The following is a 24,318-nucleotide window of genomic DNA, read 5'->3' on the forward strand; positions in this document are numbered from 1 at the left end:
GTTGTTGTTGGTGTTGTTGCTGTTGTTGTTGTTGTTCCTATTGTTGTTGTTGTTGTTGTTGTTGTTGTTGTTGTTATTATTTTCTTGTCTTAAATAACGAACACTTGCATAATTGGGATAAACTAGTTATCATCATCATCACCATCAAACCGAGCGAATATCCAGTGTTATAGGGGAACCAGAATTGGAAAAAGGAGGCCGAAGCATACGTACTGCGTGCACAATATGCTAATAACCTTTAACGAGGTAATGACGTAGACATATCTCATGAATATTATATTATTATTATTAGAAAGCATCTATTATTAAATACCGGAATCATGTTCATTCAATCTTGATCCACACTCTGTCTATTGTGTCAATTTGAAGACGGTACACGCTTTCTATCATACTAAACTGGTCACCAAATTTAACAACTGTTTCTTGCTTTTACACTGTAGTCTGCATGAGTGTAGGCAAGCCTAAATAGGTTTCGATTGTATACAGCGCCACCAGTGGCTGCTTCCGGCTCCATGTGTCTAGAATCACAAGATAATTACAATTATGATTGGTAACAAAAATAATAATAATAATCCAAGAAAAAGTAGAGATAGTCAGTATGAACTTGAAAGTAATGTCATCGCATCAATCGCAGAACTTCCGTACATAAATGATAGTATAAAACCCAAATATCGATTTTACACACGACATTCAGGAACCGTATTATGGTATGATTTCAGACGAGGTTCGTATCGATCAACATCACAGATGTCAGCGGCAATTCGCGATCGCAAGACCTGGCAAAGAGAACATTTCGTCACAGTCCCTCTATATACATGTATGTGATTGAATGCTTCGGGAAAGTGTATAACATGATGAGAACTGTGCAGAAAATCATGCTAAACACAGTGACAAGACGCCCATCAGCGCACATGCCAAACGCAATAACGTGTTTTGTTCCCTGTGAATCTTTCAATGCCGATGTACAGTGCCTGTCGATACTTCGCATCTGATATGATAGGTCAATTAAGTATTATTTAATGCGTTGTGTAAAACGATATTGCACAATCCCACATTTTTTTAATAAGCAGTTATTAGATAATTACTCTCTTTTCAGCCAGTTTTGTCTTATTCTGAAGCAAATATAAGTAAGCATCTCAATTAAACTCGAATTATCTACACTTTGTCACGTGCAAGGTATACGCATTTGAGGGGCGTATCCCAACATCACCATATCTATAGAAAGGTATTATAATTGCTTTCTCTGACAACATCAGTTGCTCTCTCTCGCTCTCGCTCTCGCTCTCTCTCTCTCTCTCTCGATTTAGTTATGTTTTCCCGCGCTGTGCGTTCTGAGGTAGAGACCGTGCAACGCTCCACATTCGCCGCTGCCGACGAGATATATTCGATTTTCTGCTTGATGTCTGGGACTTGCACTTAAGGTTGCTGATTGTAACGAGTGAGTACCCGTGAGATGCTAATATGTGATCGTGTCGCTCGGAATTACTTTATAGAGTCGGTGATCAGTGTCTTCTTCTGCTTTACTCCGATTCTTGTGGTGACCGGGTGCTGTGCTGAAATGATGCTCTATGTTTAGGCATGTTGTTGTTGTGGTTGTGGTTGTTGTTGTTATTGTTTTTGTTGATGTTGTTGATGTTGTTGACCCCCTAACCCGGTCCACCCACCCAACACTACTCGCTGCACCGTTTAACGACGCGTGTTTACAGATCTGTTTAATGTGAATATTAATATTTCAAGCGTTCTAGGTGTTGGTAATGTGTGTAATTTATAATGTAATGGCAAATACTCTGTACGCTGTTGTCAAGTCATCTAATAGGCAAAGAGTAAACCTGGGTTTGCAACCATAGATGTAGCTATGTGTGCAACCCTGAACACAACCATCGATATGTATGTGTTTGTGCAAACGCAACGACAACTTTCCAATGCGGTTAGCGACACAGACGGTAAGCTAGGACACGAACCCAACATTAAGTCCCATCGTGGATGTAATGTCACAGCTCTGAGTGACCTATAAACATTAAATGGATGATCCAGTGGGAGCTACTCACTCTGTCTGTTCGTTCATCAACCACTCTGTCACATCCATGTTTTTTGAAGTATGGACGTGATCAAATTATAGAGAATGGCATTTGCAGAAAAATGTTATGAATTAAATTCGAGCAAAGCGTTTGCTTGGATAGTTTATTTTGATATTATTCATGTTTCTTTCACAGCACGACTGAGTAGGTGGAATGCGTGTCGCGCCGGCGTAATATGGACAAGATATCGCGATAGTCTTTTTCCTTAATTACGTGAACGATGTGTAACATTTCGTAAGATTTTGTAAGCGGGCTCGACAAAACTGCCACCGATAAACTTACTTTAACCGTTCTCACACACATGTGTTTGTAGTCATTTTGTTTACACTTCAAATTTACGTAATAAGCAAGTTGAAACGATTGTTTTCAGTTTTAAAAATTAAATTTTTAGATATGTATCAGGCTAAGGAAAATATATGCGAAATGTAGTGTTTTTGTAAGCCGTGCCACTTGTAAACTACCTCATTTGAATGCAACTGCACCACCGACCGGCGACAGCGGAGTCACGCGATTCCACGATGAAGACCAGATTTAAATAATTTCAAAAACGTAATATCATCATGCTATTCTTTTGTTTCTCGACTTAAGCATTTTGCTATTAATCTTCGGCAATTACTTTATCACTAATAGACACATCCATCAGTGCCCATCAGATCAATTGCATACCCACACCATACGTTCACAATGTGAAAACAAAATAAGATATGGAACTTGAAAAGTCATACGTGATATGCACATCAATGGAATCACAAAACATATTTTGAAATGAAAGAGAATGGATGATTTTTCTTTTTTTTTTTTTTTTGGAAAAAAAACAGCTGTTATTTTTTATTCAATTGCCACTTTATGCTTTTGATGAATAGAGACAATATGGTGTGACACCAACCATTTCAGTCAGGGCTGTGTTGTTGAATTGTGGTTAATACAGTGTCCATAGAAGATGTTTTTAACACAGGACATTAACATTACGATTTTTATACATAACTATCCTCAATTATAAAACTCAAGCCGTTGAATTGAATGGACAAATGAGTACGTTTGTTTATTAGAAAATGGTACAAGTTAATATACAAATAAAAGGATATGTTTTTATTTTGATAAAAAAAAAATCTCGTCGTACAGAAAACACCTTGTCGCGCATAGAACGGCGGAAGGGCTGCCGTGTTTCTTGACAAATAAACCAGTAATCAATCAATTCCTCGTGTACAGATCGTAAGTGCGATGTTCCAATTATTTTCCAATGCCTTTTTAAGTTCAATGCAACTTAATAAGCTTCGTAAGATGGGTCTCTTTTGTTGGCTTCGATTTGAAGACATCCCGTAACATCAGAGACAAGAACAGAGACTTAACGCGTGATCAGCTAGCTATTAACGCCCGCCGACTTTATCCTGCATCCTCGTGTCCTCCCTTATGGATGATGCCGCTACGGGCACAGATGGTGCACGAACAAACTGAATTGTCAGGATCTGGCTAAGACAATACGCTTTATAACGCTAGGCGGCGCACTCCACGTATGTTGTGCTATGTTGACAACGCACCTTATTCCTACGTGTACTTGCTTTACGTCGCTGTCATTTGCAAACGGGTTAATAATCTAAACAACATTTAGCTCGACGTCGCCAGCAATTATAACCCCATTTCATTGACGGACGACTCGTTTTTAGTTTAAGAATCGATGACAAAAAGAAATACTTTGTCCCCATATTATGATCATTTGTTTTTAAATAACACGATTTATTTCTGATCAATTTCTGCATACTCATCTCTGAAATTAATTTCACCGGCTTGGTTCTGTTTGATTTGGCTACTCTATTTTGATTGGTTAAGCTCAGGGCATTTTTTAGGTTTCGATAATTATACGTCATTCATATAATCCTTCATGATTTATATTTTTCGATTTCGTATTTATGAAATAATCTAAGATCGCTTAACTGACTGCATCATTATCTATCTAAACTGTCCCGATATCCCCGGGCTATCCGCGACAGTTATAAAAACTGAACTGCGAGTTCCGTGCAATTGAGCCGTGCTTGCCTCCGGGGTAATCTCTTCATTCACGCGTATCTACTTCATATTATTTTATTCGTGATTTCGGTATTTGTATGCGCCGTAAATCAAAGTGCTGGTCGTCATTTCAGCTATACGGCGTGTCACGTGTTCGTATCATGTATCCGGTATAACCTCGGACCACTAAAAGAACTGTTAGTGGGTCGTGGTTTAACATATCATTGTGAGCTAAGTGATATCATTGTGAGTTAAGTGATATCATTGTGAGTTAAGTGATATCATTGTGAGCTAGGTAATATCATTGTGAGCTAAGTGATATCATTGTGAGTTAAGTGATATCATTGTGAGTTAAGTGATATCATTGTGAGTTAAGTGATATCATTGTGAGTTAAGTGATATCATTGTGAGCTAGGTAATATCATTGTGAGCTAAGTGATATCATTGTGAGTTAAGTGATATCATTGTGAGCTAGGTAATATCATTGTGAGCTAAGTGATATCATTGTGAGTTAAGTGATATCATTGTGAGCTAGGTAATATTATTGTGAGCTAAGTGATATCATTGTGAGCTAGGTAATATCATTGTGAGCTAAGTGATATCATTGTGAGTTAAGTGATATCATTGTGAGCTAAGTGATATCATTGTGAGCTTAGAGATATAATTGTGAGCTAAGTGATATCATTGTGAGCTAAGTTATCGCATTTTGAGCTAAATGATATCATTGTGAGCTAAGTGATATCATTGTGAGATAAGTGATAGCATTGTGAGCTTAGAGATATCATTGTGAGTTTAGAGATATCATTGTGAGATAAGTGATATCATTGTGAGCTAAGGCATATTATATTGAGCTAAGTAATATCGATGTCAGTTTAAGTATATTATTATGAAAAGATATTTTCGCTAAGGGACAATATTGTGAGATAACATACACTAGTGTGAGCTGAAGTATATCATTGTGGGTTAAAGGATATCAATACATACGTTGGATATACTCTCACGGTACTTTGTTACACAATGGTGAGTTTGCAGTTATTTGACAAATGTGATCTCTAACCGTGCTAGAATGTGAAACTTCATTTTTCAATGGAAAATACATGGCATGAAATGCAATATTTTAGATATATTTGTTGATTTCGCATCACAAGACTAATCAATACTGAAGTTGGCTTCTGTTTTGTTCTGTTAGAATGTGGGGGGAAAAACTTGGATACAGTTCAATAAGGTCCAGTATTCACGTGATCAGAAATGTATACAATTATACCCTTGTCAGATTTCATTTCATCACGTAAGTTCTGTCAGTCTCACAGTCTCGCCTAATCATTAATTCCCGCTGCCCTGCGCCTCGCGCTATGCCACTCAGCTAACTCCTCCGAGGGATGTAGAAGCACGCTGGCCTATTCGTTGTGTTTTCACTGATATTTTTTCTCAATGCCAATCTCAGTCTAAGATTACGATGGGTTTCTTTGATTTCTCTGTTCACGCTATCTTGCACCGCAGCAGCTGCCGATTAGACGTGTTTTTTGTGTGTTTTTTTGTGTGGTCTGTGTTGTATGCGACTTTGAGAAGGTAATCCCTCTTTTTTATCCCTCGCAAGACAACTACTCAAGAATGTATATTTTAAGTTATTTCATTTCCGGGCAGCATAATTCCAAATTTCCGTAAGCGAAGCGTGTGGAATATACGATGTGAAGAAAAGACAAATACGGTTAACTTCTAATATTTGTTTTTGTTTTGTATTCTGTAGTGTGTGTTCAGTGAGTATACTGTATCGTGAACCAACCTTTCTGTTGTTTTGGTGCACAGGATGGTGTTCGTTTTGACGGAACTATGAACTAGGATAAAGCGCATGCGCTTTTTAATTAGTTGTACGTACCGTTTATTTCGAGTGCATGCGCAATCGTCGTAATTCATTATTCCGTCTATATTATAATTATCCACGTGCTTCAAAGCGTTTTTAGTTCACAGGATAAAATATTGATCTAGAAACAAATATCAAAGTTACCCGTACATTACCGCTTCAATTGTCAACTGAATGAGACAAATATCGTGCATATTGAGAGGTAATTATTAACAATTATTCTGGAGAAAAATACATATTAACATGATGATTGGAAAACGAATTCAAATCGAGAGTTGCAAAAACGAAAAAAAAAGAAGTATACTCGTCAACTTGAACAACAGTCAAGTGGGTATTCGGCGAACGGCAAAGCTCTGTATTCATCGCGCGTTGTGAGACTGCGACAGTTCGACATGTATCGTAAAAGCAAATTATAGCACTTCCCTGTGAGATTTTAGCATGGTATATCACGTGTGTTGTCGCCTCTCGGTGTTTCCGTTTAGAGACGAAATATTATTAATCGTTGTGGTCTCTGCTATCATAAGAGGTGACGAAATTGCAACAAAATAACGAAATCTCCACCTTCTATGAATGAACCTCCTGTCGTGACTTTAAGATCGCACTAGTAATTATTAAGCCGAAGTCTCGTGTTTCGTTCTTTGTCGTCGACACGACTATGAATTGCTCTTTTTTATCTGAACATGACCATGCTGTTATAGAGAACAATCCCCCTCCCGGCGATGGTAATGAGGATTTTTCTTAAATGTGCTGCGCTGGTGAAGTTGTTGTTGTCGCTGTAGATAATCAGCTTGGTAAAATGTATATAGGCGAACCACTCACGTATCGAAATGTCTATCATACGAAATGTTGATTTTATTTTTAGTGAATTGTATCTACTGCTGCGGCCAAATGATTTTTACCAAACGCTTCAGCGTGGTATTAAGAATTTGTTTTCAGGGTTGGGTGATACCAAGGTGGAAAATGGTTGCACATATGGGGGTAATTCCTGGAATTGCAATAGAGAGGGTGTCGCATGCGACTTATTTACCACTTCCGTGTCACTGAGAATGTTCTAGAACCGTACTGTGTCTGGGTGGAATATTCTGTTTGTTTTTTTAGAAACTGGTTGAATAGGTAATAGAACACTGTAGGAGGCAATAGAAGGTAATGGAACATTCTAGAAATTTATAGTAAATTCCAGACTCATTATGTATGCTGATGTAATGGTCTATTTATAGACAGTGTGGGTATATATAGGGGAGTTGTTCAGCACTGAGTTCAGATCGGAGATCTCGTTGAATTGTATTGGAGTTTAAGTATCTAGTTATTGGAGTAGTGGAGTTTTACCGTGTTATTGTACTTGATGTTTGCAGAGTATAATAATACCAGTACCAGTTGAAACCTCATCTGTTGGCTCCGTGTTCGTATTTTATCATCGCCGCCAGGGAAGTCTTTTTGTTACTGTTGCCATTTTGGTATTTGAACCATCACACCTGTACTATACCAATTACGGTAATATTACGTTGCGTGTGACAGAGGGTTCAGGCCAAAATACAATATATAGTGTTTTCATGTTTCGTCTGATATTTCTGTGGTATTCTGCTGCTGTAACTAATGCAAGATTTGTTCTGAAACTCAGTGTATTGTGTGCACTCAAGGGTTATTCGTTTTTTGCTGAAAAGACCCCTATTTTTTAATGGCAGATTCGAACTACGTTCACTCCCACTGGGAAATATGCATTGTCGCTTTAATCATTATGAGAGCCAATTAAACACATTTTCCAGACCGGCGAAAGAGTATGTAATTTTGTAACATAAAATTGTAACAGTCTATCACGTGATTTTACTCAGAATGTCAACACGGAAAGTAGCTATTTCATTTTACGCAGGAATAATTGGGAGTAGAATATGTGAAAGATTGTATAAACAGAGATGTGTATACTGAAGAGTAATATCTATCCTTCTTTTGCATCGCTGAGCATTTCTTTTTTAGTATACTTGTTTAAAAATGCTAAATTTGCATGATTTGCGATGTTTTTTTTATTAAAATGCCCCTAATGGTTGAATCCCGGGTTTGAAGGAGAATGTAACAGCACACCACATGGTTCGTTTGAATACAATGGTGAAGGGTTGGCTCGATAGGGCACCGTCCGATCTCGATGGAATGTTTCGAATCAGTCATACGTAGTTTAAATTAAGTTAAAAGTTCCTCCACAGAATTGTGCATTGGCAAACATGCCGTCACAACTGCGGTACTCCACTGACGGAATGACTTTCGTCGACAGCGTTCGTTGATGAGCTGCACGCTACAACTTCACTTGTGATGTTGTTTGTTAGCCGTGGATTGAATGAATCTTGATTCCCGGTAAAAATGTCACTCATTTGGCGTTGGTAATCTTTATTTGGAACTGGGTAACGCCGCAACGTCGCCAGCAGGAACCTCCTGGTACTTTGATGTTGATGGTCTATGATAAAGCTCATTCAACATACATCAAGTTCTCTCACTCGTAGTATTCCATGTGGTGTACAGCTAATGTTAGGGATTTCAGTCACTTGGTTAATGACATCGGAAGAAGTGGGTGTGGGCAGCTACCCTTTCAAAAACTACAAAATACGTGAGCAAAACTAAAAGCAAAAAAAAATTTAAATTACCATGAATTCTAGCTCTATATCTTATGGTAATTTTCTGAAAAATGCAACCCATTGCGAGTAGCCGTTTTGACAACACGGGAGAATAATAATTGAAACATTTGAAAATCCTGGCAAGCGCAGTGAACGCGAGCGTGACCTCCAAATTTAACCCGGTGTTCTAAATCCAGAGAAGTTAGCTGCATTTTCCCCGCATTGGAATGGACCAATGCCACAGAAATCAAGTAGGGGATGACAGCTATAGAATGAGAGGTGATAAGTGAGAATCGGCCGAAAATTGGCGAAACGGCAATAAGAACAAAAGTTTAACGGCAATTTTCGTATCGACTTACAACTTTCTGGCATATCTATCACTCATAATTTTTTGAAAAAATGTATATTTTAATAGTCACAAATCTAGGTTTTTCGAGTGTGACATCAATTTAAAGAGTGCGACAAGCCCATTTCAAAAGTGGTACCTCCAACCCGGTACTTTGTTTACATGGACTCCATTTTCATGTACGAAGAGAATGTTTCACTCCTTCACTTTTATATACGGCAAAATACGTTTATTTTGTTTTTAACATGTCTAAAATGCAGCATAAATGCAAAGTAAAGCGAATTGTACATGTTAGAGCATTCACAGCTGTAGAATTGAGATGATTCATTGGTTATTTTGGCATAAAAATGGATCGATCAGGCACAGAGATTGTTAATATTTTCCGGGCAGCTCCCAGTTATGTTTTCCATGCATACTTCTTTTCTAAGTTGCCAAAAAATAAGCTGTATATTATGCTATAATGTTATATCTTACATTTGTTTATTCGTGTCAATGCTTTTTGTTTCATAAGTATTATTATAGCGTAAAAATAAGCAAAGCTTGGTAGAACGCATAGCCGGTCGATGAGGGCGTTTTCAATGCATTTGTATAGGAATAAAAACGAAGGCAACATAAACGAAAGTAAAACTTGTTTATCTTTATTGACACTGACAGATGATTTAAAATTAAATTTGAATATGGCCTGTTTCCATAGTAACAGATGGTCTATATGTTGCCTTCTAATGACAATAGATAAATACTGATATAAAGTTAAATTTGTTGAAAATTTGTTGAAAATTCAATAAAAAAGGGGAAAGATATGGCAGTTTAAGTTCAGCTCCAATTAGATAATTAGTGCTTATTCATCCAAAATGGTGCTGTTGTCTTTACTATTCAGTAGTGCTTTGTTGTGTCATCCTTTGTCCAAAAATAAGAGATGCTAATTGAAGTACCTTACTATATCTCGAGAACGGTTACCCTGATTTTCATCAAATAGTAGAGATCTGTCCAATGTCACCATGTAAACTACTCTATGATATATGTATAATAATGTACTCAAGCCGAGTACAATGAGCTATGTCTGAGGTGTTGTATCCTAATTTTGTAGGAGATACATTTAGCTCGAAGCTATCCAAAAATCATTTTTTTACTGTTGCGATGGCAACGATGGACCAACATTTTTTTGCAGATTTTTCCTAATAACTAGGGTGAAGGTGTGACCTACCTGCCATGTTTGAGCGAAATCGGCCAAGCCAAAAAAATCACAGAAGAACTAATACGTGAAAACACTGGAAATCACACACACAAATGATTTGAGGGGCAATCCTCTTGGAGCGGATCGCCATAACCATGTTCATTAGCATATTGACCGTGAAAATACCGAAAACATTATTGCATGGGTGATATGAAAATTAGTTTTAGTCATAATAAGTGACTGCCTAGAAGTACCATTACTGTTGTTCAAATTTCATTTCACTCGGCAAGTATATTCATGTACCCCAAGGGTAAAATATCGCACTTCTAAATATTGTTCATTTCTGGTATGTTTCGAAAACGCTACTCTTCAAAGAACTACTTTGTTTGCATATGGGGTGTGGAAATACCGATTTCATAGACGAATCAAAATAAACTGCAGTACATAGGTAATAATGTGGTATACTTCATTTCTACTGAAAACGTTTTCCCCTGAAATAAATTCCAGTGAAAATGCCATTTACCTCATACTCCATTGAGACACAGCACAGGAAAAATCGGATTCACATGTAATGCTTGAAAACGTTTCAGCGAAAATAAATTTCATAAGAGTTGAAATGAACAAATTATGTGACACCCGACCCTACCACTCCATACACAATGTAAACTATACCCCAAAACATCCTTTTACTCACGGTTTCACCAGTGCATTCTATTTGACTTCAAAAGAAATTGCAATAAAAAAATTATATGACAACGCACTTAATGATAATTTCAGCCTCTAGTTCAGCACTGATTAAATAAACTACTGTAAAGGGGGTAAATATTCACTGGGTTTTAATTTAGCTTATTTCGCTGACTGGAAAATGCGCTAAATTAAAACCCAGTGAATATGTAAAACTTAGCATAGAACACATTATCTAAATGACGAAACCGTGAATTTAAAACCCACTGAATATGCCTGAAATGGTAAATCAGTGAAATTTAAACCCAGTGAAAATTAGTCATTTTACAGTACCTCGTCTTCATGCCAACTTGAAGTTATCATTCATTGCCTACATCAGTGACTTCAAAATACATGTTTCAATCCCAGGAATTTCACTTGCTATTAACTGCATGGGACTGCCAGTCTTTCATGATTTTCTATTGTAATATCAATTTTGCGATTACTCTGAACATGAAGCTGTAACCACAGACCGTCTAGGTGCTGTAATTAAATCCTTGTATAAGCACCGGTTAGGCAGTCTTGAACTATGCATGTGAAGCCAGCTGAGAGGTATATTCAATCCTATAGATTTCTCATTGTTTGGTAACTATTTGCTGCAAATGCAACAAAAATCAATATAAAAATATTACCCACACAGCATTCTACAGGTTACTTGTTGCATATAGAGATTGTTTTCTGGGTTATTTCCCATTGTGTTGGTTTATAAATTACAAGTTTAAATAATCCAATCTTTGTTTTAGCAGCTGTGAAAAAAAGGGGAGAGTGTATTGTTTAGATTAGTGTCTAACTATATTTTATTTTATCATTTCCAGGTTCACGAGTGGTATCACTGTTAAATAACCATGACGACAGCAGCTCCGAACTTCACCGACTTCGGAAACTATACGGAAATCGTGTCACGCGCAAGGCCGCAATGCCACTTTGAGAGTAAAGAGGCCGAGTTCGTTTTTTATACTATTTCGTGTGGTGTTGCTTTAGTTGGAAACTTTGCCTTCTTCATGGTAGTTATCAAAGTAAAGTCCATGCGAACCGTACCCAATGTGTTTTTCATGAATTTGTCGTTGGCCGATGCTATATTCATGGCGTACTATGTGATTTATCTATCGGCCTATAAATGGCAGATCAAGTCCGTATTGCTGTTCCACAGTGGAGGGGGGCATGCCATAACGGACGTAGGATTTTGCTCGTCGTTGCTGACTGTCGCACTGATCAGCATCAACCGATATGTGGCGATATGCTACCCATTCAAAGCGGAAAAGCTTCGGTTGCAAAGCCGATCGAGAGTTGTTGCTTCGATCACGATTTCTTGGCTTTTTAGCATCGCCATTGGCCTTCTCGACTTTTTCGCTTACGGAAGCGAGTACCAGGAAACGCTGATCGTCGTTCTACTCTCTCTAATGTTCATCTGCATCATTTTCTCCATCGCCGTTGTCGTAGTAACCTACGTGGTGATTGCCACCAAGATGATGAAGAAGAAGCCGCGTTACGCACCGGCCGCTAACAACGGAAACTCCTACATTTCGGAAGAAATTCACGTACTGTTGCTATGCGTGGCGATAACTGCCATCTTCGTCATCAGCTGTGCGCCCCTGGCAACAGTGTACATCGTTGCTACCGTTAACAAGGCAATCGGCAGACGGTCCATACCCTTGGAAAAAATCATGTGTCTATCGTACGTCGCCCGACTGATGCTGTCACTACATTTTACGCTGAATCCGATTCTGTACAACATCGGTAGCAGGAATCACCGAGCAGCGTTTCGAAAAGTGTTCTGGCCGAGAAAGAGGCATCCGCCTGTGAACTCCATATATCGAGATGTTGACCCTTCACCTTTGAACTCGTCAAATATGAGCATGACAATGTCCACCTACGGTGAAAGGTCGGTCCTCGCCACATCAAATAATTCACTTTGAGACCGTGACCGAGACTTTCTATCTCCCACGAATATGCGATCAGCAAATAAAAGACTTTTAACTTGTAATCTCTCGTAGACTACGAAGTATTTGCTGTACTTTATTGTCGGTGTACTGCATTTCATTCACGTAATACGTTAAGGCTAACACTATGCTTATCAAATTTACGTGGTCGAATATTTATCCCGGCGTTTGTGCAACTATGTACCCCGCACGAAAACAATTTACATTTTTATACCAATCAAGTGAAAACGTATACTGAGAATTAATATTCAAAATCTGTGATTTTACGAAATGAAGAATCATTGCCACCTGGCGCCTAGCAGGGAAAACGAGTACCTCTGTGCCACAGTGAAGGTGTCATCTATTCTGTCGCATATAACATGCCGGTAATCACTCGTCGCTGGGAAAGTGAGTTCACAATGTGAAAAAAAAAGCTGAAAAACATTGTTTGATAATCAATCAGTGAAGTGGTGGTGACGTTTACTCGCCTTATTACTTAGTATACGCGACTAAAGTAAAACCCATCGATGATTTGCGTTTAATCAGACATTATTTCAAGCCATCATGTCTTGTACCCTATATAACAGGTGCGAAGTTGATGTGGATGCATTATGGGCTGAATACCGATATATTCAAAACAGGTGCAGCTAACTTGCGTCATCATTGGAGTATACAGAAATGTCATGTAAATGCCAGGTGACAACTAGTTGGCAACGCTCGCAGCCAATTTCGGATTGGTTATTAACATAAACTGTACGTTGTTACCGAGAAATTGGACACTAGTACTACGGGTAATTACCCCCACCTCGAAACTGTTCTTAGATACATATAAGAATAAATCTCTGGTTTATCTTGAATTATTATAGTTGCAAAATATTGCCTAAATATACAACATCAGAAACGCACAGTGACATGTCAATTACAGTTATGTCTGCGTTTGTTTGAAATCGCCGACAGTACAGTAACCCTAGTTTATGCGCGTGTCTATCAAACTGAGGTATTTTCCAAATGAACTATCAATCAACCTTAAATTTATAATTACTTTGAAACTATGTGTTGTGTTCGACAGTTTATACATTAATAACTACTGGAATCCGTTATTGCTGTGTCGGTGTTTAATTACTTATTCGTGCACACGTTCTGATGACGAAACTTAAAAAAAAAAATATTGACATTTATTATGATGTTGTTTTGTAACATTTTACCGTCACAATGCTGCCATGTCTTTCAATAGCAAGATGGTAAGTCAGCTAATCACTAAATTCGCGTTAAGGCGTGATGCGGTTGATACTGACTACACCTTGTTTTAAATAGTTCATATCTTCTATAGTCGGATGTCGTAGATAGGCGTTATTATATTCGCTCGTCGCAAGATGCGACTGTGCCCTGTTTGACACCACTGTGTCAATTATATTTCCCGTTACGGTGAATGGTGCCGTTCTGTGGTTATCGTTGTATTTGATCGATAGGACATGACCCCCAAGGAAGTAGCCAGCGGTTACGATTCCCATCTTGAGTTTGCAAGATATTTAGAAATCAAGTAAGATGGAAATCAAATCGTATTGTAACCTTGTCGGCTATTTCTCAAGTAGATGAGTAGTTTTCTCGTTGTTTTTTTTTCCAATGATGTCTGGCAAATTGATCTTACATGTTTTCATCTTTATACACCATCGGGACGTTTCAATTACTCATGATGTTAAAAATCTTTCTTAAGGGAAAATAATAATCAGCACATGCCAATTATTTTCAACGGAAACAACCTAGGGACGTTTGTATGATTCACAATTTGACAACTGAAGTATATAATATTCTAAACCGGAAACACTGATAAATCGCCTGAAATGACGTGTGACGCGGGGTTTTGCGTGTGACCCACTATTCGGTCCCTGATATAATTTATATAAGTTATATTTAATAATACATGTCTCAACTTGTAAATACAGAATTTCATATATTAAAGCGCGGTAGTCGTCGCGCTGCGCATGTGCGACATTTGTGTTGATAAACATTGATTTTCCCACAATCTAATGCGTTCTTCAAATGGAAATCACAAGTATGAGGTTTGACCTGGGCGCGACTTGCACTGATTACCGACGGTGACTCCTTCCAATCACATGAAAATTGCCTAATTAAAGCTTGGAAACGTCTCAGTTAGTACTCGTTGATCTGCGCAACAGTCAAAGTCGCCATCTTTGTTTATATGAGACCCATATATCTCGCACATGCGCAGCGCGACGACTACCGCGCTTCAACTTTTCAATGCACGCAATCTGGTTGAAATGATTGTGCGAAGTTTTAAGATCGTATTCCTGGCACTAACCAGCTGATTGATTGAGTGTTGTGGTTGTGGATAATTTCCATAGCTCTGTCTGTAGTTTTGTATAATATTCAAGTTCATGTGTATTCCACATTGTTTACATCACGGTGTTTATTTTCTACACGTATCTTCTTTGTGACGCGTCACTTCATTGAATGGCGGATTGATTCTTATCATGACTGTGAATAACAACCGAACTTCTTTCCAAGCCGAGAGTTATTAAATGTCTCAGGCTGGCGACAAATGTGATGTTTCAGTTTCAAAAAATCGTTGTCTCATATTTCGGTTGTAAATCTTTTGAGGATGTAGTGGATTTTTTTCAATACATTTTATTTATGAATGTAATTTTGTATTAAAAACAATACGTACTGACGATGGAATTGGAAGATGCATTATCGCACTATGAAAGTTTTGTTTTTATTTTAATTTATTAACAAAAATAAATATAATGGATTCATTTTTTTCTTCAATTTGTTCTGATATAAATTAAGGTTATGTATAGAAAGCATTGTTCACTGTGATATATGGTTAGGTGGCGTGTGTGTGACCTGGTTTGATTACCAGAAAGTATGCCCTGGCCCACAACTGACCAAAAAACTGGGAAAATCGACGAGTGAAACAAAATAATGTGTTTTACTCAAAACGAGCTTCGATTCCGTAAAATCATCATTGGTAAGACAACATTGCTATTTCTGGTTACCATCATGATGTCTGTCTATTCTATTACATATCTCAATCTAAATATTAACATTCAGGTCCCGGAGTGGGGCAGTTATGGTTGTGCCTTTCTGTTATGCAACACAAAATACTAAAAGCCTGTTTCACATTTAATGTGCATAAGACCTGCCCAATTTAACTGTTTTTGTTTGTTGAATAAAAAAGATTTGATTCGCTTTCACACAGTCAAGACGTCGTGGATTTCTTAAAGCGCCCTCTTTTCTTTGGAATACAGATTTGCTACATCAGATATGTCCAAGATGGCGGCCTCGACGTGTTCTTTCTCCTCGAAGTTTGTCTGTATTTTCGTAACAAATCTCGACGAAGACGTAATTTGCATCATCGTTCTGAAGTTCTCCCAACTAATTAGAGTGGTGGAGAGTGGGCACAACATCTGTTCAATTTGATTAGCTCGGGCTAAGCACCCAAAACGCTAACGTTAGTACCTTCCATGGTTAAAAGTACCACATTACTGAAGATTCGTACATTTTAACGTTTGGGCATTCCTTAGCCCGTGCTAACTGTTGTTCTCTCCCGTGCATTAACGCAATGGCCGATATGCAAATATACTTAGCCCGTACTTGATGTACCCTGTGAACACGACTATCGGTGTTTGATCTTAATTATTAAACTGAGTAACAGATCGTCGTATGTATGGGTCTATTTCAAGGCGTACGTGAGTGTTATGTTGGTGATTAATTTCCTTCACAATTATACTTATTATAATGCTTGGGGATATTCTTACTGCTATTTTTATTTTATTTTTGTTATTGCCGTTCATTACTATATTTTCCTTTATCCATTTATATTTCCATTTGCTGATTTGTATTTCAAAGTTTTTTTAGTTTTGTGGGTTTTTTTTCATTTTACTTGTCATTTTCATATTTTATTGTTGTTCATTATTATTAAAAAAAAGTTTCTATTATATTTGTATTTATCTTTTTATATTTCCATTAATGAGCGTTCTAAATGATTAATTTCTACAAGTTTAGTGTAGCCGATAAGGCAGTAGGCAACCAGAATTGGTGGAATCACGGTGGTTGTGGTCGCTTTGCTGAATAAGGACCAGAACGTCGACATTGCAAGGTGGCACAGCGTTAAAGATCACCTGTCTCGATGAGACATCCATTCTATCAATTGTCCTGTTTGCAATTGATGTTTCTAAGACGGCTGAGAAATAGCTAGAATCCATGTTAGAAGTAAAGCATTATCGAATTTTTACGATAACAATCCGCGCGTTAAGTTGTGGTCACCATTTCGTCATGCGAATCACTTTCCCAAACTGTGTACTTTAAATTGCAATTTTCTACAAAATCGCTAAAATTGACCTTTTAAGGGTAAGACTTTGGATGATCCATATCTTAAACTAATTTCTCAGTGCATTCACGAATGGTATACATATACTAATTAATTCCGCTCTATGGCGATTGTAATAACGTTTAGTTCAATTTCACTGAATTGATTTATGACGTCATACATATTGGTAGAATACCTCACAAGTGAACTTATAATGCCGTATTCATCATTAAACAGGTACAACATTTTCCATTATTATACCATGACAGCCAATCAGATATTACAGATTGACATATTCGTGAGTCGACCTGCTGCCATATTCGTATGTCTACCTCCATCCGAGTATCTTTACCTGATTTATGTCAATAATTTGTCAGGAGAACACGATACGCGGCAATATTCGAGAACTGATTGGTTTGCCAGGTTTACGTTCATTATTTGACTATCTTACTGGGAAAAAAATTCGATTTTGTAGCGATTTCGCGTCAAGCTTGCCTTCGATCTGCGATTGCGTAGTTCGTCTATCTAAATAATCTACGAGCCGTGGGCTTTGCAGTGCGACGACACCGTTTTGTTTGATTTTGTTCCATATTTTTGTGTGTTTTGACAGTATGTCGACATATTATGTACAGTGTATTTGTTGAAATAGAATGGTGTTGACATAAACCTATACTGAATCAGTGTGCAGCTCGATTCAATGTTCTAATGCGAACTGGAACGCAGTATAGCCTGTAGCTGGACATATGATGGCGCTGGATGTGTTTGTAAAAAATCAATTCTTCGCCAGGCTGAAGCTGTTGAAATTAGGTTTATCAAAACAACCATGAAAGTAAAAAGGCGTCCATGATAAAACTCAATAAAATGCAACTTGTATATTTCTGTTCATACATGCATTCAGCTCTACGAGCGTGACCTGGAAGATTGCCATGATTGAGTGCCACAATTTCTGTTTAATTATTCGGTATTATACTAGTAATACAAATCACAGTCCCTCGACACCGGTGTTGAGGGACTGTGTACAAATGTACAAACGCTTCGCCTAGGTTGACAATGAGCTCTTCGGGTCACTAAAACTGTATGTCCACCTCTGTCGGGGTGAACATTTGTATAATGGTAGTCTTAGGAGAAGTTTCAACCTTTTTTCCATGTGTATTCTTAGTTTAGTTTAATCTGTCACCGAAGGGAGATTACTGTTGGTCATTTCCTTATATGGCATGTCTCCTTATATGGAATTTCCAATCAAATCACAGCATGCGGATCAGGTGATCATGCACACCTAACTACGTGTATAAAATCAGTATATTCTGGTCACGTATATATGTGTGATAGTGTAAAGTTGCAATACAACACCAGACGTCGGTATGAACATGATAAAATTGCTATTGGCAATTACTGGTATTTTATACACAATTCTATGTGTCAGATTCTGTATAATTTCACTTTGTCAACAAAAGTAAAAAAAGATGTATTTTTTTTTCTAATTTGTATGAAATACACTAAATAGCGCATGGATGGATACGAATTTTGATTTAATGGTTTTGGAATTGAAATGCCGAGCCTATAGTGAAATGTGTGCTTTCTACGCCACCGCATTAGGTAATCGTGATACTTATAATACTGTCAAAATCAATACACGTATATCGTGTCATAGCTATGCAAATGTCAGATTACTCGAAGCGATTCAAATATAGTGTGTGTTTTTTGCGCTATTTTGTACTGATCGTATTTGTTATATTGGTGAAGATAATGATTGTAGTAATCTGTCTGAATAACTGGGTTCCGGTTATAGAAGAGTTATTGTCTGAAAAGGTAAATATGTATAATTGTGAATGACACCAGCGTACGTCAATGAGTTAGTCAACTCTCTACGCTCCGGAGTTACAAAGAACGGAGTTCTTTCCAAGCATACTGCTGTTGATGTTACCTTGCTCCATCGGTCGAGAACCCCCCCCCTCCCTGGGTATGTTCCTGTCCTGTTCCTTGTCATTCATCCCAGCAGCCAATCAGCGACGGGCTCACAGTTAGATGACGATTTCGGTTTCAAATACCCCCGGGAATGTTCTTAGTGTAATTAGGTGTTCGTATTTGAGGGATTTTTCCATACAAAAATGCCGAATTCGGTCGAATTTTGTTATCGGTTGGCTTAATATTACCCCCAACGGATCGTATTTCTGTGAAAGATTGGCATTTTTGTCCAGATTTGTAGGAATCTGAAAAAACGCGTTTCTCAACTTGTCTCTTATTTAGTTTTATGCTGCATTCAAGATGGCGGCCCCCATATAGTAAACGTATTTATTTAATTATCACGTGTGCGCCAACTGACTGTGTTTTTACCCTGGGTAAATGGGCTACAAGTATAAGCTTGCAGCTGTCGCCTGACTCAAAAATAAATTTTGTTTTAAAGAAAAGAGTTTATAATAAAAATTGGTTCCTTAAAATAGATTGCCTAGCAAAATGATGTGTTATATAGGTTGACACTCATTTTTCTTGTGAAACCATTACATCGCGATTCGAGTCTGTAGGCTTTTAATAGAGTGAAAAGATGTATCGAATATGCATTCACGGCGTCACGTCTGTTTCTGTGCATGTTATTTCAATAATGTAATTTTATCAAAATGAACATGTGCTCGGTAATCTACACAGCCAGTGAAAGCTCTTTGCAATTATTTTCTGTATTATTCATGGAAAGGCTGATCGAAATTAAAGAAAACGTCTCCACTTTGGTTACTATGGAAACATCAGAATCGGTACAAGGACATAGTTTATCAGCGATGATGGCAAACTGATATCGATAAGATGGCAGATGTTCCCAGACAGACAAGTCTGTCGCATTAAATATTATTTTATATTGAAACCCAATTATGGATTGTTTTAGTTTAAACTATTCAGACAGTTTTATGCTATCCCATGGTGACCTTACGAATGATATGTGTACTGTGTGGTACGTCGATGCCAAGTGATCGGCGTTCGCAAATAGGGAACACGCCAATGTTTAGTGTATACACAGGTAACAATTACAAATATACCGCTATTCCACAGTTGTTTTTAATTCTACCCATATATTACGTTGAACACAGAGGCGATGTTCACGCTATTAGTCTTGAATCCGAGAACTCTACACGAATCGCGTTGTGTGAAGAAATGTTGACGCGTAAACAGATACAACATGAGTAAATTTGTAAGGGTAATTTGTTAGGAAACTTCGCTTTTACTCGGCATATGTTAATAGTATGCAAAATATTTAGAAATTGCTTTGGTTCATCCAGCTGTATATTATATGTGCTTTCCGCATCTTATTAGCAATTTACCAGTGTGTATTCATTATGACTTGGTCACATGGGTCAGTGTGACCTCAGACTAGTAATACAAGTAATACAATATTACTAGTCTGAGGTGTGACCAAAACCAAAAACAGAACTCATACTTTTTCTGTCCAAAAAATCTCAAATCAATTGATGTGCATTTCTTTGATGTGCATTGATGTGCATTTCACTTATATAATTACTTGATTTGGATAACAAATCTACAAAGTTAAGTTGCATGAACAGTTATATAGTAACTTCTACTTGTGAGAGTAGCTCAGTTATTAATGACTTGTACCTTGTAATTGGTGTCAAAACAATTGATTTTTTTATTTTGCTTAACAATCTGCGGTTATGTTATTTCAATTTTATACTCCTATGAAACAAGACCGAAGATTGTCACTTCGTATAAAAAAAACAAAGGAAAAACATTACTGTGAGATATTGGAGAATCTTATAGAAACAGTTAACTGTGGCTAACTACATTATGATAAATAAATAATGAAACGTTCACATGAAAACATGACTGAGAATATTAATATTTCCATGCTGAGCAGAACTGAAGCATATTTTCTATAATCATATTTTCACGTTGACAACCGTTGTCTGCCGCGGGTAGGTCGTCTTATGTAAAGTTATTCAAACATAGGAAACGTGCTCTGAGTGTAATTTCGTGACACAAAATACGACGCACGAATATCGGAAATATTTAAGGAACTGAACGTAAAAACCTCGACAGAAAGAATTAATTGAACAATTGTCTGCATGGAGTATAAATGCCTGCATGGTCTTGTGCCGACATACTCGGAATCCCTGCTTACAAAGGTTTATTTAAACTAGCCGAGCTAAGCAGGTGATTGGAGATGGAGTTCAACGAGTGGCCAGGGTCACATGGGTATATAAGGTGTGACGTGTACACCCGGGCGTTTTATTCTGAAATGATTTCTGCTAAACAAACTTAAGCTAGATTTATTGCTAGGTCATTTAAATAGAACTAACCAAGGAATTGTCTGTTGTGGGTTTTCAAATGTGACTTTGATTACTATACCACATAATGGATTAAGGTTACGCATTTAATAAAAAAAAAATGTTTCTAGTCGCTACAAAAACATAGTAGTTAGATACTGGCTCACTGAATAACTATAGAAAAAAATTAAAAACAAAAAGGTACAAAAAAGATAAATCTTTTAGTTTCACATTCATATATATTGACGATGTACTTTTCTTCAACAATTCTAAATTTAGTGATAATAGTACAATGTATATACAGCTGAACTTAAAATTTGACTCTAAAAGCCAGCGCATGATTTTTATTTTCCTTTCATCAATCATCCACAACTTTGCAGCAATATCTTTCACTATTTCCTACCTATGGTGTATACGTTTTCAGTTCATACGCTATGTCAGTAGCTGTAGTACGTATGCAGAATTCTTTTAAATACATTATATAAGTTTGTCCAAATTATTAAACCAACTACTAGTTTTAACATTCAAAACTTTTATTAACATAAATATAATGAGCTTGTGATCAAATACAATAACACTTTTACAACGATGATCTCAGAGTACATCAATGTTACTTTGCTGATGTAGACCTCTGATGTTGACTGCAGTTGATTATGACCCACATGTGGAGCAGGATGTGACATCACCTGACATCACTTCATGTACACCATGGGGTCTATATATATTTCTCCTCCGATTGATTTGACTACGCCGACCGATTGTTGTCAGTTGTTATTCTTTTCTCGTACCTTTGTAAATCCCCATATTTTGTTCATAGATCTACGGTTGAATGTTATTTTCTCACCTTTCAATTAATTTATTGTGTCCTCAGTATTCAATATGAACAATATTTGATAAACCTTTCTTACTATATTTTCAGAACAATTAAAGAAAATGATCACTGCCTAGCATACTATACGCAAGTATACAGATGTGAAATTTGTGACATATTTTCACAAAAAGAAAAGGGTGTGTTTTGGTTGGCATAAATTATTGGATTTTCATACGTCTGAAATAGCAATCTTTAGACCATTTGTCGTATTATGACGTCTGCAAGACAGCGTATTTGTCACTAGCCGAATAGGTTGTTGAGTAAGATTCCCATTGATATCAAACACAGTCTACTCACCACCATTACGAGTACATTTAGATACCATGATTTTTACTGATTTTAACAATCAATGTCTACGTTATATTGACTTGTTGGTTGTGTGTGGTACAAACCTTATTATATCTAAAAGGTCAATACCTATTGAGCCTTCCTCCACCAAAAACACTGCGTTTTGCTTTTTACGTGAGAAAAGTATCCACAAACAATGTCTGCCAAAATTCTATCGGAGAAGGGTGTATTTATCTATGCCTGCTCCTACAATGGCAACACTGGTTATTGGTATAATTGCCAATTCGATAGAATAACATTCAATCTAAGATCCGTACTATAAAGTGACATGTAATATTTACTACAAAATCTACAAAAACGTTTAGTTGTCGACTTCTCACTTGTTTTTCGTCTCCTCAGCTAAATTCTCAACTTTGTAACCTATTTTTTTCAACTTTTCTCTCTACTCATTGTTTTTCAGCCAACGTTTTCAATTTTGATAGACTTTACATCCCACGTTACTTTGTCAACTTAGCAGATAACTGTTCTGATAGTCCACCCAATGCCAGATCACAGCCCCGATCACAGCGGTGTAAACGAATTTTAGAATTTCAAATTGTTTGACCACGAACCCGCCAGTTATTGGTATGCTTATTTGTTAGAAACACTTTTATTCTGATATTTGTACTTGTATATTTGTACGGACACTTTTTGGGGGGGAGGCATTAACAACTAGATTGGCAAACCAGCTTTATTTTCCTGCAATTTGTACTAATAAATCTATGTATACAAGGTGGTTCATCCAAATCTTAAAATTTCAGTAATAGCCTATGTACTGTACGCTGTGACGCAAAGCTAACAACTGGAAATTGCATATTGCCTAAATATATGAGACTTTGAATCATTTTATTTACATAAATTTGAATATTGTTTGGAAAGTAGATGTCTGCCTTCAGTTTGCGTATCTGGTGGTAAAATAATTCTGCTGGGCACATTAATCAAATTGACGTGATTGCGTTTACGATGATTTATGGTAAAGTTTGTTGAACATTTATTTTTCACTTCACAATGTTCATTTTTACCTCCTATTTATATGTGTTTAAGTAGGTGTGTTCGGAGAACAACGAAGGATGCGTCGACAAGACAAGATCGCTCGTCGACTTTCGTTTTTTGTCATACTCCAACGTTTTTTTTTTAATAATAAAATTTTATTTAATTGTATAATGGCCTCCGGCTCATTACAATCATACAAATTAATTATTGACAATTATTGACAATATATATATATATATATTTATTAAAAAAATATATTCATCATCAATTTCTTGCAGGCACAAATGACAAATACGGCCCTCCCTAGGGATATTATTATGTCTGCCTCTTTCTATTTCTAAGGGGTGGCACGCATATCTTAATCTTGCTATTGCTCTGCGCAATTTTAATTGCTGCAATGACACATAGTTTTCAATCCCAAATTTTGTTTTGTATTGCCTATAATACTGCGTTTTTTCTCCAGAACAAATGTCTATATACCATTCTGTAAATCCAATATCCTTGATCCGTTCACAATATTTGTACAAGAACATATCAGAGTCCCCCGCCCCTTGATTAAACCAGACATAGCCAAATACATATTAAAATAGCAATTCTTTCATTTCTGTGGCCCCTGACTTTTGTCTTTTTTGTCCAGTGAAAGCAGCAGCATCCATGCTAGTAATCTTTTAACATGGTAACAAAATAAGGCTAGCTTCCCACAATCCCCTAATACTGTACAAGTTGAAGCATGTATTGCCTACAGTAAGATGTATGTACACTTTCTAAATGTTGATATTGACCATATCCCCAGATTTCAGACCCATATGTAAGTACTGGTTGAA

At 37.1% G+C, this 24,318-nt stretch overlaps 1 protein-coding gene across 1 annotated transcript in view; it reads left to right on the forward strand.

Moving 5' to 3' along the window:
* Positions 1–15,492, forward strand: part of LOC102806785 (rhodopsin, GQ-coupled-like) — a 52,694-nt gene extending 37,202 nt beyond the window's left edge. The window contains exon 2 of the mRNA XM_085496502.1: positions 11,602–15,492. Within this exon, the coding sequence (XP_085352628.1) occupies positions 11,632–12,702 (1,071 nt within the window). The 5' untranslated portion in view covers positions 11,602–11,631 and the 3' untranslated portion in view covers positions 12,703–15,492. The remainder of the gene's footprint in view (positions 1–11,601) is intronic.
* The last annotated feature ends 8,826 nt before the right edge of the window (positions 15,493–24,318 follow it).

The sequence above is a fragment of the Saccoglossus kowalevskii genome, chromosome 3 (genome assembly GCF_978046115.1).
Source record: "Saccoglossus kowalevskii chromosome 3, keSacKowa6.1, whole genome shotgun sequence".
Taxonomy (NCBI): Eukaryota; Metazoa; Hemichordata; class Enteropneusta; family Harrimaniidae; genus Saccoglossus; species Saccoglossus kowalevskii.